Below are 17,435 nucleotides of genomic sequence, written 5' to 3'. Positions count from 1 at the left end.
CAACACTCTAACTTATGTACTCTTTTGCACAATTTCATATTTATGTTTGTACAATTAAACCAAAATTCTCACTTAGGTCCAGATTCAGAAGACCATAGCAGCAGTACAGGCTTAGTTACTCAAACTTTAACAACTCTTTAACTCCACTACTCTTTCTAGTCAATGAAACCGATTCCATTTGACTCGGGTATGGGTGTTACATACATGAAGAAATCCGAGTGTCTAATATCCTTAATTTAGGTACTTGTAATATACTTACATAATCATCTAACCCACTTGAACAATAGTTCCATACAGGTAGGACACTCTATAGTCCTTGGGCCTAAACGGGTCGGGTTCATGCTAAGACCACTATGTATCAGGTCGGGTCGAAAAGTTCAAATAGGGGCCACGGGCCGTCGTGCCTAAACTAGTTTTACTAAATTTAACGTGCTTTGTCGCGCCGTGCTTTGTCGCGCCGTGCCTTATCGCGCTTTTTCCAAAAAAAAATGTGACCCACGACTTCGTGCTCGTGCCGTGCTTTTTTGGGTCGGGTCGGGCCTCAGGCCACAACCATCTTTACCGGCACCCCCATGCCAAGAATGGCATTTCATCAGGGCAGGGAAGCAACCCAAATAAAACAAGCAATATTGCACAACAACAGCCTAGAAAAATGCAGCATTAACAATAAATACATAAGAACCCCCTCCCAACAAATTTCAACATAAGCAGAAACCTCGGTAGAAGAACTACAATCACTAATGGCATGCTATGGTATGAACGTATGGTACACGGCACACAAGATCACAATTATAAAAGCCAGAAACAACAGGCTACCCGAATTCGAGCACAATCTCCCAATTCTCACGGCTACATTTACGCAATCTTATCCCTGTAAATCCACATTAAGAAACACACATTCTATGCATATCAAACTGATTTTAAACAAATTATCATTTTCACGCTAAATAAGGGTTTACGGAATAACAAAAAAACCCCCCAAATTGATCAGGAAAAAGGCAATTCCGGGAGAGCTAAGACTAATTAAAGGCAATAATTGCGATTATACTTCCAATTACCAAATAATGAAATTTCATGAGAATTTCAGTCAATTCCTCGGGAAATCTTGAAAGATTAATCGCTAATAATCATAGTTAAGCACTTCAGCACAAGAGAAAATCAATTAGACAGTACTTCGCGATTATAAGCATATATTTGACCTAGCTCTTAAAATTCTTGATCATAGACCCTACTTTTGTATAATTGTTGAGTGTATTACCTTTAATTTGTGCAGAAATTTTTTAAATTTTGATGTGATAATCTCGAATTTGTTTATACGGCGGCAACATTGTCAAATTGAACCGGAGAAAGCTGCCACTGTAGTCTGTAAAACGCGGAAGCAAGGACTCGTTCATTCGTTCGCGGGAGGCGTTTTAGGTAACGAAAAAAGTTTGACCTGTCAAAATACGGTCAATATACGATCAAGGATGTTTTTGTAAGTAGCGGTGACACGACCCGGCCCGAAATGAGAGCTGATCGAAAACCAACCCGACCTGCACCCGACCGATAAAGTGACACGATCCGACCCGACCTGATCATGACCTGAGACCAGGCATGACCCCACCCAACCCGATGACCTGTTTTAACAACTCTAAGCGGTGTAAGTAGGTTTGTTTTCTTTCGGCAATAGAATCACAAAAGGGAAAGCAATATTCGAACATGTGACATATTATTCACATATGCTTAGATACCTCGGTATAAACCCCTGGATTAAATACCAAAACCTCTTTAGTAGGTAGCGGTGTGAATAGTGGTACTGGTAGAGCTGTAGAGATGGTGTTCAGATAGTTTTTGCATGCAAATGATAGCTTATGATATACATTAATACATTATGCTCTTTGATTTGCCGTTAGGTGATTTTCAGATAATATTTATTTAATCTGCCCTTTTTTTTTATTATTATTGACCCATAGTTGAAATTCAATTTCTTAAAATTGGGTGTAACATGTGCACATGAGTTGATAAAGGGTTCATTCACCCATGAGGAGGGAATAGAAACATAGCAAGTAGGAAAACTTATCATTTAAAACGATATCAAAGAAAAATACTACTCCCTCCGTCTCTTTTTGTTTTTTACGTATTCCATTTTGGGTGTTTCATTTTGTTCTTTACATTTCCTTTTATATTATCACATAATGCATTAATATTCTATCAAAATTTGTGCCCAAATATTATTTTAACCAATTAAATCCATTGGACATTAAATATTTCTCATTTTCCCAATGTCAGATTTTTGATAAAAGTGAAAACATTATAAATTAACGTAATTTTTCTTGTTTAAATAAAAAAGTAGAGGAATCTCAATGCATATTAAATAGTCGTTAAATCGCGTGAAAAACATCAAACGTAAAAAACAAAAAGAGACAGAGGGAGTATGTAATACGTATAAAGCAATCAAAGAGGGACGGATGAGAAATGATAAATCCAAGGAATAATTCACTTCTTTCAAGGAAATCAACTTTGAAAAAACGTGGATTTCCTTGGATTTATCACCTCCCGGGACGAATAGATTAACTATTTTCCTCACAAGTCCCATCAAACTTCATACTCATGGTTTCAATTCACTTACTATTGTATTAGACTTAGAATCTTTCTTTTTAGAAGTTATTCCACATTTAATACCACACCTAGATTAAATTGATAGTGATCAAGTTGATTATGAAATTAACTCCATTTATATATACACCACAACAATAAATTCACATAAAATTTTCTTACCAAATTCACACCGGCCTATAGCCGCCTACTCGTTTGTTCAAATACACGAAATTAAACCTTCCGACGAAGTGAATTACAAGACATACTCAAAAGAGTTAGTAATAAAATACGGATTATCACTTTATTCCTCATCAAAAGCATGTCATGTCTATGATTCAAATCATGTAAAAAACGCAACTTATCCCTTTATACATTGTCTAGTTGATACACATACTACAACTTATCTTCTCCATGATGCTCGAGCAGCATTGCAGTGATGGGTGGGTTTCGCCTTTTGTAAAATTTCCTCGGTTGACTTTATATTAAATATACATAATAAATTAACCAAGAATGTTGATTAACATGAAATGAAGGTTTAGTAATGTCCACATAAAAAGAACCGCCATTAACTAATTTTAGGCTGTTGGCAGCTGCAATAGTTAACGGGCCACACGGCCCACACCAATTCAAGACGTTGGAAATTATGAACCATTTTTAAATACTTCATTTACCTAAAATTTACAGCATTATATTTCCCTAATTGATACTCTCGTCTCCTAACTCTTAGGGTCCTACCCACCCTTCCAAGTGTTCCAACCCTCTTACCATCCAACTACCTCTCACTTATTTGTCTTTTTATTTTCTTTTTTTTTTACACTGGCAAAAAGAAAAAAAATAGCTAAAAACTATTCAAAAACGATAATCCTTTCTTTCTACATCTGTTGGCGATGATGTGAGCTTTTCCCACCTTGATCCTGTCCGTTTTTAATGATCGTGCAAACGTTAAAAGTAGATGCAATAATACTCGACTCGATTACACTCCTACTACAAAATCAATTAAGTATTTATAATTAATCCCTAAAATTTGTAATTGTATTTATAACATATTATTTGTAATAAATTAGTTTTTCCTTTCACCATTTGTAATGTCACAAACACAAACCTATACTAATATAAGTATTAAAAATTAACTTTCGAAAAGAAAAACACTTTTTTTATAAATATATCTATAAACAGAAAACAATCACAAGAAATTTTCTTACCAAATTCACACGGGTCCGTACTCCATAGCCGCCTACTAATTACACTTAGGCTCCATTTCAAATCAAAGTTTCCTCTTCTGGAAACATTGTTCCAATCAAAATCAATCTAATCAAGAACATCCATGATTTTCCATAATTAATTTCCTTTACATGAAATGAAGGCTTTCTTAATGAGTAAAATTTACAAGGACCATGTACGGACTATGCAAATTACAAGTAGGGGCCGAGGGGATTCGAACCAATGGTCTTTCAGATACAAAACCTTAGTCTTAATTAATCACTAGGATAATAACTTACCGATAAATTTCGTAATATTTTTTTTTGGGCGAATGAGCCATAAAAGTCAATACTAATTAAGTAAAAGATGAGGATCTAAACCTGTGATCTTTCGGGCAAAGGCTTTTAGTCTTAATCACCAAGCCAAAAACTCGATTATCAGTTAATTTCGTAATATTCTATTTAGCGTGAATGAGTCACAACGCACAAGATCAATACAAAATACAAAAAGGAGATTGGGAATATGAACTTGTGTCCTGTCATATACAGACTCTCAATTTTAACCATTAGACCAAGACCTTAATTATCGGTAGATTTTCATAATACAATGACCACATGAAACAATGTGCACTAGACTTCCCCCCACATTAAGTACACTACCCTTAAGACTGTTGGCAGCTGCCACATTTAACGAGCCACACAAATGCGTTGGAAATTAATAATTATGATTCATGCATTTAAAACACTCACCTATATTTTCAAGCATTCACCCTATTTTATCACATACCTATCTCCTCTTCTAATTTCCCTACCCACCTTTCAAACACTCCTACCATGCAACTACCTCTCCTCACTCTCTCCCACTACTCCTCTCAATACTCGCCTCGTTTACATCCCTACTGATACCAGTTTGTTACTCCGCACATTATAGTGTAAGCCAAAAAAATACATAAATACTCGATTCTGCTCTGCTCGTTTACACCCTATTATTACATAGAGTGTAATGGATTTCTCTTCTTACTACCACCTCATTTTCATCACATTAGCACTCCTAGTTATCACAACCGTATCCTTCACTTACAAGTCCACTTCCAAGAGTAAAGCTACTAAAACCTCGTGGTCCGGGTCGGGGGCCCGACGTAGTCTTCCACCGGGCCCGCCGGGTTGGCCCATTGTTGGCAACCTGTTTCAGGTTGCCAACTCCGGGAAACAATTTTTCGAATATGTAAGAGAACTTGCACCAAAGTACGGCCCCATCTTCACCCTCAAAATGGGGTCACGTACTTTGATTATCGTTAGTAGCGCCGAGTTAGCTCACGAGGCGTTGATCGAGAAGGGTCAGGTGTTTGCAACCCGACCCGCCGAAACCCCGACCCGAGGGATATTCAGTTGCGATAAGTTCACCGTCAATGCGGCTGTTTACGGCCCGGTTTGGCGGTCGTTAAGAAAAAACATGGTGCAAAACGGGCTTAGTTCTTCTAGGTTAAAGGAATTCAAAAGTGTACGTAACATTGCCATGGATAAGTTCATAGAAAGGATTAAGGTTGAGGCGGAGAAGGATCAAAACGGCGTCGTTTACGTGTTGAAGAACGCTCGTTTCGCGGTGTTTTGCATCTTACTAGCCATGTGTTTTGGTGTTGAGATGAGTGAGGAAACTGTTGAGAAGATTGATCATACGTTAAAAGAGGTGTTGATTACGGTGAGCCCGCGTATAGACGATTACCTCCCTATCCTAGGGTTGTTTTTCTCTAAGCAACGTAAGGAAGCTCTTGAGGTACGTAGGAAACAGATCGAGACGTTAAGACCGTTTATTGAACAACGACGGGCCATTCTTCGGGCTGGGCTTGCTTCTGACCCGACCGCGACCCCGTTCTCGTACTTGGATACGTTGTTTGATCTTCAGATTGAGGGTCGGAAGTCAGGCCCGACTGAGCCCGAGATTGTGACCCTTTGTTCGGAGTTTATCAATGGGGGGACGGATACTACTGCGACTGCAATTGAGTGGGCCATGGCCCGGCTCATTGAGACCCCGGAAATGCAGGATAAGATATACGAGGAGATTCGATCCAAAGTAGGAACCCGATCCGTTGAGGAGGCGGACCTTGACAAAATGCCGTATTTGCATGCGTTTGTCAAGGAGCTCCTCCGTAAGCACCCTCCTACGTATTTTTCCCTCACTCATGCGGTTACCGAGCCCGCTACCCTCGGGGGATACCATATCCCCACGGGGTGTAACGTGGATCTTTACCTCCCCGGGATATCCGAGGACCCGAAGCTATGGAAAAACCCGAAGAAGTTTGATCCGGAACGGTTCTTATCGGGCGGGGAGGATGCGGATATGAATGGGGTTAAGGAAGTGAAAATGATCCCATTTGGGGCGGGTAGACGGGTTTGTCCGGGTTTGAGTATGGCTACAATTCATGTGAATTTACTAATTGCAAGGTTAGTCCAAGAATTTGAATGGAGGGCATTTCCGGAAAATACTAAGGTGGATTTTAGTGAGAAATTGGAGTTTACTGTGATCATGAAGAATCCATTGAGAGCTAAGATCATTCCAAGGGTTTGATTTATTATTTTATGTTAATCTTAATTAATTTAATAATGCAATATTACAATTTTTGTTTATAATAAATATTTTATTATTTTGTTTTTGTTTTACTTTTAATTATTACTTGTGGATTAACATTTCCTTGGCATATATAAAAGGAGTGGTTGTAAGTTGTAACACTTTGTAAGTTTATTAAAGCATCAAACAAGAGTTTCTTTGTCGATTCATGTTTTGTTAAACTAGTCTTGGACCCGGTTTGATAAACGAATGGTACGAATGATTCCGTGACAATGTAATATTGTACATTTTTATGTTTTATGTATCTATTTAAACTACTTTGGAAACAGGTTATCCAGATATACGGACTCGTGACAATGTTGTGAGGGCAGAAAAGTATTCTTAAATTGTGAATTTGTGATTGAGTTGATAGATCAATAGATGTTGGCATTCATGTGATAAGCATTTAAATGCTCGTGACCATTCGAGAAAGTATAATGCAACGACTATTAAAATTGGGTTTGTGTCAAGAAATTTCTCCGAAGTTGTATCTTTTGTTTGTGTTTGAGTAAGTGTTTATTTACCCCTTAAAACTTTTTTTCTTAACTTTGTTTATTTGTTTTATTAATGAACTTTTTTCCATATACGTACTAAAATTATCGAGTCATTTTAAAACACTTCATCAGTACTATGACCATCGAGTGTTGAACTTCTCGTGTATAGATAGATATTTAGATTAGATCTATTGGAGTTCATACTATATTATAGTCGATTAGGGATTACCAATTGTCTGTTGGTTCAGTGGTGATTGGGGATGAACTTGGTAGGGAAAATCCGTGTTGAATCCCCCGCAACAACAATTGGGAGGGGACTGTAACTTTTATTCACCCAGAATTCGCCCCGAATCCGGATTAGCCTTAAGGGTGAACCGGGTGCTAATACCAAAAAAAATAGTCGATTAGGGATTACTTTCAATAATGTACTTGTGTATGATTATTACTCATTGATGAAACCATCACCATCAGTTTTAATTATTCGGGAATTAAATTTTAATTTAGCTTAATTCACATTTTAGTAGACTAGACTTATTCCCAAATATTATAGGAAAAATTGATATTATCGGTCCCAATTATGGCCGATTTACTTTAAAAGGTCCCAACTTTTGATTATGTCAGGGTGGTCCCAACTATAGAGAGTGTTTTCTAAAAATGGTCCCTTAGTTAAAATTAAGTGCTAAATAACTTAATTAACACTCATATCTCTCGTGCAATAATCATATTTTTTAATTAAATGAAGTAAATGGAACAGTATGATATGCTTAAATCAACTTAATTAATAGTTTAATAAACCAAAGGACCATTCTTGGAAAACACACCTTAAAGTTGGGACCACTCTAGAATAATCAAAAGTTGGGACCTTTAAAAGTTAAACGGCCATAGTTGGAACTGTCAATATCAATTTTTCCAATATTATAATAATACATACGGAGTAAAACAATTATTTGTGAAGAAAACAAAACAAGTAGACAAAATCAATAATATTATAGTAGTACTCTTGGTAAACAACTGAGATTTTGAAAGAATAAAATCCAAAACTTTTGAAAGGTACACTTGCTACTGCCTTATCTACATCCATCCATTCGACCATTCCTAGCCAATTGACCCATAAAATAAGTTCATCGCTATTCGGCGTCCATTTTTACTTTAAAATGCCCATCATTAAATATTAAAAATTCAATTTTTTTTAATGCCCAACAAATAAGCTACTGCTAAATTATACGGAGTAACAAAGTTTTTTTTTTTGGAGGGAATATCGAAGTATTATTGAACTTTAATTTGAATGAGAAAGTAATACGGAGTAACTTCTTTTTTCTTTACTATTATTTGGGAACTTTTTTTATTGATTTTGAACTTCTTTCGAAATATACTTCTTTTTTAAGGACACCCAAAATATACTTATAAAATTACTCATGTACTCACAATGAATTTTACAATACGACTTGAAACTACTCATATTGCTATACTTTCTCCGATATTATATTACAACATACTTCCTCTGTTTTTTATATGACACAATTGAGTTTTAGACACTATTCACACAAACACCTTTGACTTCCTTTTGTGGTTTATACATAAGAAAAAACATAGTCGTGTGGGGTCTTATTAGATTCGTATCAGTAAATATTATTTAAATATCAACTTTTTATAATTTTTTCCGATCCACAATTAGAGATATTAATGTTTGAAATCGTACATTGGCAAACGTGCCTAAATAATTGTGTCATTTAGAAAAGAACGGAAGAAGTATTATATAATTTCTTATAATTAAGAAAAAGAGACTAGTACTGTAATTTTAATGAAGGGGTATTCTTATTTAACAACAAATTAAACAATGTACAAAAGCTATGAGAATATTAGAATAATAATCTTTTGTTGTAGTATTACCAAAAAGAGCAAAATGGTTGACATTAATTAGGGGATGTTGTCTAGTGGCTACATTCATCCCAAGTTCCCAACCCCTCCACCGCAAAGGCCATTTTGACCAAGGCTAAGTCCTTTTCTTTTAAAGTTTGAAAATCATTAAAGTCATACAATTAATCACCAATAATAATTAATTTTGAAGAAAAAGTAAAACAAAAGATTCTAACTAATATTAATTCTTAACTAGTTGTATGGTCCATAATCCATATAATTAAAGAAACAATCACCAACCAACAACCACTAATTAAAACAATTATCTATATCAAAATAGAATCTATTTGTCTTTTAAAAGAAACATATTCCAAAACACAAGAAGATAATGAGGAGCACAAATCATACTTTGACACTAATTAAAAAGTTTCTCAAAAAAACGGTAATTAATTATAAAAAGATAATTAAATATTATTGTTAGACACAATCTCCCACTATATTTGTATATATATAGATTTAGTTTGAGCTTTCTTTCTCTCTTCTTTTCCCTACTTTCAAAAACATCCAAACACTACCTAAGAGAAAAAAAAATTGATTGAAAAAAACAGGGTTTTTTTAATAAAAAAAAATAAGTGAAGAACACACACTTTAATGGAAATGGTCTATTATCAACTAGGAAGGTCATCATACCAAGATTTACTCAAGGAGCTAGAAGCTGATATACAACATGCCAATGCTTTGTAAGTTACCTAATTTTGTATTTTTCGTTACGGGTACCATGTATGTAAAATAAAAGTTATAATCTTATACTACCACGAAGATAAAACATTGGTCCTTAAGAAAACTCGATCATATTTTATTCGTTTTGAGATTTTTATTCATGTTTTATGATTTTTTTTTTAATTTTATAACAGGGTAGCAGAAATTCCAAAACCAAAAAATGGTGTTTGCCTTCACATGAAGTTGGAGTACAATCAATTGTCTCCTTTGATTTTCCTTTTGCTACAATGGCTTGATAGTTCTTGTTCTTGCCTTTTCCCACTTTACTTCAATCTATTCAACATTCTAATCTATGAGGTTTGTCTTTCTTTTAGTACATATGTTTTGTATTTGCTCGCGGTTTTTGTATCGTTTGATGCTCTGCTAATACATTCGAGAATTCTTAACTCGCTCTTATTTCAAATGGGGTTTGTTTTGTTGGTGGAGAACGAGCATAGGAAGTAGAATTTCTCAGGAAATGAATCTACGGGGTTCTAGTTTTGTTTACGCCGATTACATATTGAGTGTAATTCAAAAAACATGTATTAACTTCTGGAAAGACATGGAAAAATTCTAGTTTGATTTTTTCAACCACATTGAATTTTTCAAATACAGGTTTATCCAGATGGAAGAACCCACATGCCTACACAAGGAAGCAAGGCAACAGTTAGGGAATTTTATGGTATGTTCTTATGCAAAAAATCAAGATCATTTTAATTTTAATGACTTCAAAATACTTGACTCATCCAATCTCGAAAGGTCTTTCATCTCAAAATACTTAGTCTGAAAGACGCCTATGTTCATGTCAAAAACAATCAAAAAATGGCCCATAAATTTAGTCTTTTTCGCCCATTAATACAGTACTAACTTGCTTTACACAACATTCAAATATGGCAGCTATTATACTTCCATCCCTTACACGGCTTCATAATGATTTGGTGGAGAGAGAAAGTGCTACGAATTTGACCAAGAAAAGCGAAAAGAAGGAGGTTTTAGTAGGGCATGGTAGGCTTCAAAACGCCATTGATCAAGAAAGAGAGGATGAATGTGGGATATGTTTGGTGCCAACTACTAAAATGGTCTTGCCTGGTTGCTGTCATGCAATGTGCATCAACTGTTACCGAAACTGGTAAAAACCACAGTACTCTTTCCGTGCCTATATGAATGTTCCGTATTACAGGAGGATCACCTTAGAACTTTCAGATGTTTATACTTTATCGAGAAAATCAAGTTTCGTTCTTTTCACAAGAACTCCTGTAATCTGAACTTATAAGTGAAAAGAACAAAACCTCGATAGGGTAAAACATCAAAAAAACCCCGAGTTATGTAGCTGACTCTATTTTTTTTTTGCGAAAACTGTAGGAATACAAGGTCTGCATCATGCCCATTTTGCAGAGGAGGGTTGAAAAGAGTGAAATCAGAGGATTTATGGGTTCTGACAAGTGAATCTGAAGTGATAGATGCAGAGACAGTTTCAACTGAGGAACTGTCAAGATTTTATCTGTATATTCAAAGTTTGCCCAAGGATAAAACAGATGCTCCTTTCTGGGTATATAACTACTTAATATGATTAATGATAATGTTTTTAATTAAATACAGGTCTTGAAGAAGAGCTTAGTCATGTAAGTCACACTAGTCTTTAGCTTTCTGTACTTCTGTCGTATGTAGTCGAAAGAAGTAGTCAGAAATCAGTACAGAATAAGGCAAACTTAATCTGACAACTTGTAATTATAATCTCTGCTTAACTATTGTAATTAAGGTTTCTTATGATTGTTCATGTTAGCCGACCCAAAATCATTTTGGGAGTTGTTGTATTGAATGATAGTTCTTTTGGTTTGTTATGTTTTATTTGCTGTCAGTGTGACAGCCAAAGTGTTGTTAGTAGTAATTAAGGGTCGGGGTAAGCCAGTGCAAATTGGATCTTAATACAGCATTAACACAAACATGTGAAGGATAAAGAAAAGTTCTACCGAATAAGGAAGAACGACAGTATAGAAATGAAAGTACGGTACATAAACATAGCCAAGATAGGCGAAAAATGGCTGATTCCAAGCTTTAAAGAGCATTCAGATTAAGATTTAGGAAATATTGAAATGATAGTCAAACATGTGTTATTTTAAAGCATGACAGGAAAATAGTTTCATCCATGCTATACATAATCAAGAATACTCCAATTAAAAACCTAGCAAACTACAGAAGTTTTTATAATCACAAAGATCTTGGAGAATAACCGCACCTCCATTGCTGACTTGCTCCAGCTCCTCCTTTCCGAAAACACCAGTGCAAACTCCTATTGCCATAGCTCCCTCAGATTCAGCTGCTATAATATCATTTGGCTGCAAAGAATATACACATAACTCAGAAGACAAAAACAAAAAAAAAATTTGAAAAAAACAAAAAAAAAAAGGGATTTTGAAGTTATTAAGCTGTAGGGAGTAAAATTCCCACATACGGTGTCTCCAACATGGACTCGGGAATCAAATTTCCCAGGATAAAGCTTTTCAGCCCTTTCAGCTGCAATTTTGATGAGGTGACCTCGATCAATGTGATCACTCCCAAATCTGAGAAGGATCTTTCATCAGTTATAGGAAACCTAAGAGCAGTTTAACTTATAATCTGACATGTTTTTTGTTACTAACCCTCCAAAACGCGGAACACTAAAATACTTCTTGATACCCAAGGAGTCCAATTTCATCCATGCCGTCTCTTCCAAGTTACCAGTAACCTAGTAGCAGAAATAAAGAAACATAAGGGTTAAAGAACGTAAAACACCTGCTAAATCGGAATCAGACAAGTTAAATATAATCAAAGTACAGTGTTAGTTAGGATCTGTTCTAAGTTCAGATAAGTTCAGCTTAGTTCAGTAATAACTTTAGTTAAGTTCAGATAATATAAGTTCAAGTTTTTGGCAAACGTTTTCACATACAAATAAGTTCATTTAAGACAAAATAAGTTTTTTTTTCCAGATAAAATAAAGTTCAGATAATATAAGTCAGACAAAATAAGCCGAATAGAAGGGAGCCTTAAATGCAACCAGACAACTTGGAAACTTATGCATCAATAGTGAGATCATCAACAGCGGCCTGACCACAGTTTTACCAATGGATGGATAGATTGTCCTTAATCCCCTAAAATCTCCTTTCTATCGAAAAGATCATATGTTTATGTCCAAATTAGAAGCAAACTATTGATACAAAATTCATATCAAGCAGAGAATATGTCTACATTCACACTCACCAATCCGATGAGTACATTATCCATTGATGATAAGGCTTGAAGAAGAGATTCAACACCAGGAAGCAATTCAAGACCCTCTCCTAGGTCTTTGGCATGAGCTTTTACATATTCTGTCATCTTTGACATCAAAACTGGGAGCTTCTCTGTAGCAGCCTTTATACAACAGGAGAGGCAAGAATTAAAAACATTTTACTACATAAATTTGCGAATGTAAGCAAGTGCATAAAATTGTTAAAGCAAGATATTAACCATGCATTTTGGAATCAAGAAAACAAAATTTGTCAAAGAAATAAATGAAGATCTTTATAAATGGAGCTGCAGCAATGGTCCACTGCAATATGTTCCCACGCCAAGTTCTCATCTTATCTTCCACATGGTACTGATAGTCTGTTAGTAGTAAATATATATGTAAATATTTTATAATGAGTAATGTTTCCTTAGTAATGTATTATTAGGATATGTTGTGTATCTTGGTTTATTATACTCACGGTTTCACACTGTAACCTCATTGAACACTTATTGTAATATACAAGCTGATTAGGGACTTAATCATAATTTAACAGATACTTCAGAGTTTCGGCATATCCATTCTTAACATGCATCATGCATTTGTAACATCAGCATCACTGCATAAACCTTGTAAGTGAAGAGATAAGAGTCAACACCACTATTTACGGTCCAAATACCGTATTCCGGCCAACTTTGGAAAGTCTTACCAGTTCGTTCTTCCTAGTTTCACAACTTTCACCTATTCATTTGAAATTAATAATTCATAATATCTGGTTCGAGGTTTTTGGCTTACCAAACAGAGTATTAGTCCAATTACTCAACCTACTAATATCTCTTCATAAAATTTCAAAAAGCTCTGCTTACAAGAGTTACAACTTGTAAAACACAAAGTGGCATGAAAGACCTACAAGGCTTTAACACTTCTTTGCGCCAGTTGAGAGTGAAAAATTAATTCATAACCCAGAGAAGTACGGAGTAATAGACAGAAGTAGTAACTAAAGCCAGAGAGAAGAATGCACAAATGGTATGGAAAATATATTGATGTCTGCTAGAACAAAGTGCTGGAAATTCATCATAGCAAATCATGCCAGCAGCAAGTTAGCACTTGCAAACCCAGCCCCTCAAAATAAAACTTACGGCTGTCCACTGGCACCCCTCAATGATTTTGTTCTGTTTAACTGAATATGACTCATTTAAATTAATATTATCTGAATTTACTGGAACTCTTTGGACTTATTTCAACTTATCTCACCATTATTTTCTGACTTATCTGAATTGTTAAGTTAAAAAAAGATGTACCGGAGTTGCAGAAAGCTTCCCTAAATCTCTAATATAGCCCCCATCACATAAAAAATAGCCATTGAGATAGTATCCAACTTTTAACAAAGAAAGTATCAATCAAAAGCAGATGCCAATAATTAAAGCAACTGCTAATAATAACTAAAACATTTTATAACAACAATGAAAGAAAGTGGGAAAAAAACACAAGAAAGCTACCAACCTCAGATGGTATACCATAGTGGACAAGCGTGTTCACGAGAATTGCACGATCAGTCGAACCATGAAGCTGGAAAAAACACAGGGATTCTATCAATACCATAATGATTTAGCTGCCACTCCACTAATCTTAAAAAGTAGGGCAAGGGAATCAATTGATACAACTTCAAGCACTAACCCTTAACAGGAACAAATAATTACAGATATCCTCAGCTAGAAACTGAATTTTTGCGACTCTTAAAAGCATACTCCGAAAGATAGTAATGAACTAATGATCAAGTGGTAAACAATCAATATACACACATGAATTTATAATACTTCAGTTATTGACGATTACTGATCAAACATTGAAATGCTAACACCATCCTTTATCAGTTATGTCCATTTCAGAACAAACCTAACACAATGCATGTCAAGTAACCACCCAATACTAGGCACCTCAACTTTCAACCTACACTGAATAACTACTCATGACGTATAAAGTTGTTATACTATCTCAGCAAAATCCAAACCAATAAAGAGTAACTTAAGGTGGGACAGATTAACAGTGAAAACTAACTTAATCATACAGAAGAAAAACCGACCACAAAGTGGACATTATAATTTGTAACATGGGAAGAAATGCCGAACAAATTAGAGATGAATAAAGCACCTGAATAACGTCGATAGTACCATGGATTCCAAAGACTTGCAGGATAGCATAGGAGAAAGCACGATGGAAATGGTTAGAGTTGGAACCATCGCTTTGAAGTAAGGTTCCGTCAATGTCAAACGTCACCAGAATTCTCTTGATTTCCTTCTTCTCTTGCTCCATCTCTCTCTAAGGATTTTTAATTTCGGACTAAATAGTTTGAACTTTGAAGTGATAGATGCAAACACAGTTCAGAGGATATATTTTCAAGATTTTACCTTCTATTTAAAATCCATATTCCATAAACCCTTTCGATAGAATAAGAATACTTTATAACCTCCCATACTTCTATCAAAGGGGCTGAATAAGTATTAAAAAACAGTACATAGAATATAAAAAAGTAGTTGAAAGACTTGAAACTATCAGATGTCAATGAACTCCAATATCTTATTTTCCTTTGAAAAAGGCAAATGGAAAACTTCCCCTCCTAGCTTATAATTTAAAAATACACCCAGCCTTGGATTGATTGCGACATTAAAACTACTCCATATATGTCAATTGTCAAGGCACTACAATATGCATTAGCTGAGTGTTCCCGTTACTTTTAAATATCTTTTCATTAGCCATTATTACTTTTCATTTCAGACTGTAAAGGGTCACCCAATTGCAAGAAAGAATATTTTCAAACAAAGAACAAGTGAAGCTGCCAAAAAAGGAACAAGTGAGGTTAGTGCTGACTAGAACTAATTTCATCAGCAACCTGGTGCCATTAGTGCAAACTGCAAACACACAAAGGCATGTGCAGTTCCACCTGCGTTGTAGTTTGGGATCTCTGACCTCTATCATACTCAATGTGATTGCATCTTTCACAATTTTATTTCAAAACTACAGACAAAGACTGAGAACAAAAATATCGAAATTTTAAATTTTGATATAAGTTTCAGTTTCACCATTTTCGATCCATAGCCTTGCATAATTGCATATTGTGACATGAATATTCTTCCTTTCTTTTTTTGCTCCTGGGGAGAGAAGGGGTGCAAGAGCAAAGAATGAGACGTACGATATTAGCCATTGTGCAAGCCAAGGAAAAAATGGTCCATCCCAAACTTCATGAACATTTTGCTAAAAATAATTGAAATATTTGGATGGTAGTCAATGTGATTTTATTGCATGACATGAAAATTGTACACCCACTTAAGCATATAGATTTAATAGGTTTAGGATTTAGAAAGACCATGGCATGGTGTACAGCAGAATAATACGAAGTACTCATCTAAAATGCCAGTATACAAAATTAGGGAACCAAATTTAAAAACCCAGCAAATTTAAGAAGCTCTCACAAGAAGAAAGACTTTGAAGAACGACAGCTCCTCCAATGCTAGCTTGTTCCAGATCTTTCTTCTCAAAGATGCCAGTGTAAACACCTATTGCCAAATCTCCCCCAAATTCTGCTGCTCCAACATCATTTGGCTGCAAAAGAACCAGACACATTAGCGGGAAAGATCGAGCCATGAAATACGGAGCATCCTATTTAAAACAACAGCACATTTGCTTTTTAAGCAAGAATCAAACAGAAATCAAATGTATTTATGCACACTTACCAGTCCAGTAACTACACCATCTCTTGATTACAAGGCTTGGAGGAGAGATTCAACTCCCGGAAGCAATTCAAGACCCTCTTCAATATCTTTGGCATGACCATTTGCATATACAACCATCTTTGACTTTAGAACCGAGAGCTTTTCCATAGCAACCTGTATAGGTAAAGAAAACAGAATTAGAGCTCATATAGTCATATGTACATGTGGAAAAGTGTGCAAAAGCAAACAAGCAGCTAATATTACACAGTTAAAGCAGGCATGAATCATTTGGGTATCAGGACAAAAGAATTGGTAAATGCAATAGATAGCACTTTGGTCATCAACTCATAGTTAAACTCTTAAATGATGATCCAACAATGGCGGCAGCAACATCATGCATATTCCACCTCCCCTACCCTGGCAGCCCAAAAAAGAGCTAGATAACTGAAATCTATTCATATTTTCACCAAAACTAAAGAATATATCCTTCAAAGTATGGCAAAATCATAAATAACTGGCTTTCCCCATCTTCAAACTTCTACCCCTACCCCCGCAACAGCTCTTAGTTGAGTAATTAAATCTGATAAAATCAACTAATTAAATCACCAATAGCGAAAAACAAACACAAAGCCGCTCTGAAATCCACAACATTGTATATCAAATGTGAATTGAATTTTGATTTTTTTTAACGAAATCAAAGATACAACTAACACATACAAAGAGAACTAAAACAAATTTTAAAATCAACAATTGCAAAAAGTAAGATGAGAATCGACCTGGTTTGCCAATGCAGCAAACATGTGAACCAGAGAGATATCCCTAATTTGAATCGTAGCTCCCCCTATTGTCGCAATTGCACAACAAAAACGAACGAAGAAGACAAGAGAGAGGAAGGAGCAAGAATTATGTGCAACAATTGGAGCAGAATAAGTTTGAAATTGAAGAGAGGAAAATTGAAGAAGTTATGGTGAGAGGAGAGAGAAGGAAGAA

At 35.4% G+C, this 17,435-nt stretch overlaps 3 protein-coding genes across 6 annotated transcripts; 2 read left to right on the top strand and 1 right to left on the bottom strand.

Moving 5' to 3' along the window:
* The first annotated feature begins 4,528 nt into the window (after positions 1–4,528).
* Positions 4,529–6,547, top strand: LOC110793773 (cytochrome P450 77A2-like). Its single transcript, XM_021998671.2, has one exon. It carries the CDS (start codon positions 4,780–4,782, stop codon positions 6,340–6,342), a length of 1,563 nt encoding a protein of 520 aa, XP_021854363.2. The 5' UTR covers positions 4,529–4,779; the 3' UTR covers positions 6,343–6,547.
* A 2,624-nt stretch (positions 6,548–9,171) lies between these two features.
* LOC110793756 (E3 ubiquitin-protein ligase AIRP2) lies at positions 9,172–11,256 on the top strand. The gene is made up of 5 exons (XM_021998659.2): positions 9,172–9,472; positions 9,647–9,809; positions 10,107–10,173; positions 10,389–10,620; positions 10,854–11,256. The coding sequence occupies exons 1-5, from the start codon at positions 9,384–9,386 to the stop codon at positions 11,059–11,061; spliced, it is 759 nt and encodes a 252-aa protein (XP_021854351.2). The 5' UTR covers positions 9,172–9,383; the 3' UTR covers positions 11,062–11,256.
* Positions 11,257–11,483: 227 nt separating this feature from the next.
* Positions 11,484–17,435, bottom strand: LOC110793766 (uncharacterized). 4 transcript variants are annotated; one of them, XM_056830165.1, is made up of 9 exons: positions 17,222–17,435; positions 16,467–16,619; positions 15,816–16,335; positions 14,887–15,054; positions 14,239–14,304; positions 12,729–12,881; positions 12,131–12,216; positions 11,944–12,052; positions 11,484–11,827 (listed from the first exon to the last, which is right to left on the bottom strand). In XM_056830165.1, exons 3-9 carry the CDS (start codon positions 15,855–15,857, stop codon positions 11,666–11,668), a joined length of 786 nt encoding a protein of 261 aa, XP_056686143.1. In that variant the 5' UTR covers positions 15,858–16,335; positions 16,467–16,619; positions 17,222–17,435; the 3' UTR covers positions 11,484–11,665. The 4 variants fall into 4 exon arrangements, with proteins under 4 accessions (XP_056686143.1, XP_056686145.1, XP_056686150.1 ...); XM_056830167.1 differs by having other exon boundaries at positions 14,887–15,089; positions 16,206–16,335; XM_056830172.1 differs by having other exon boundaries at positions 16,206–16,335.

The sequence above is a fragment of the Spinacia oleracea genome, chromosome 1 (genome assembly GCF_020520425.1).
Source record: "Spinacia oleracea cultivar Varoflay chromosome 1, BTI_SOV_V1, whole genome shotgun sequence".
Taxonomy (NCBI): Eukaryota; Viridiplantae; Streptophyta; class Magnoliopsida; order Caryophyllales; family Amaranthaceae; genus Spinacia; species Spinacia oleracea.
The sequence above is the reverse complement of the archived record's forward strand: the minus strand, read 5'-3'. Positions and strand labels throughout refer to the sequence as shown.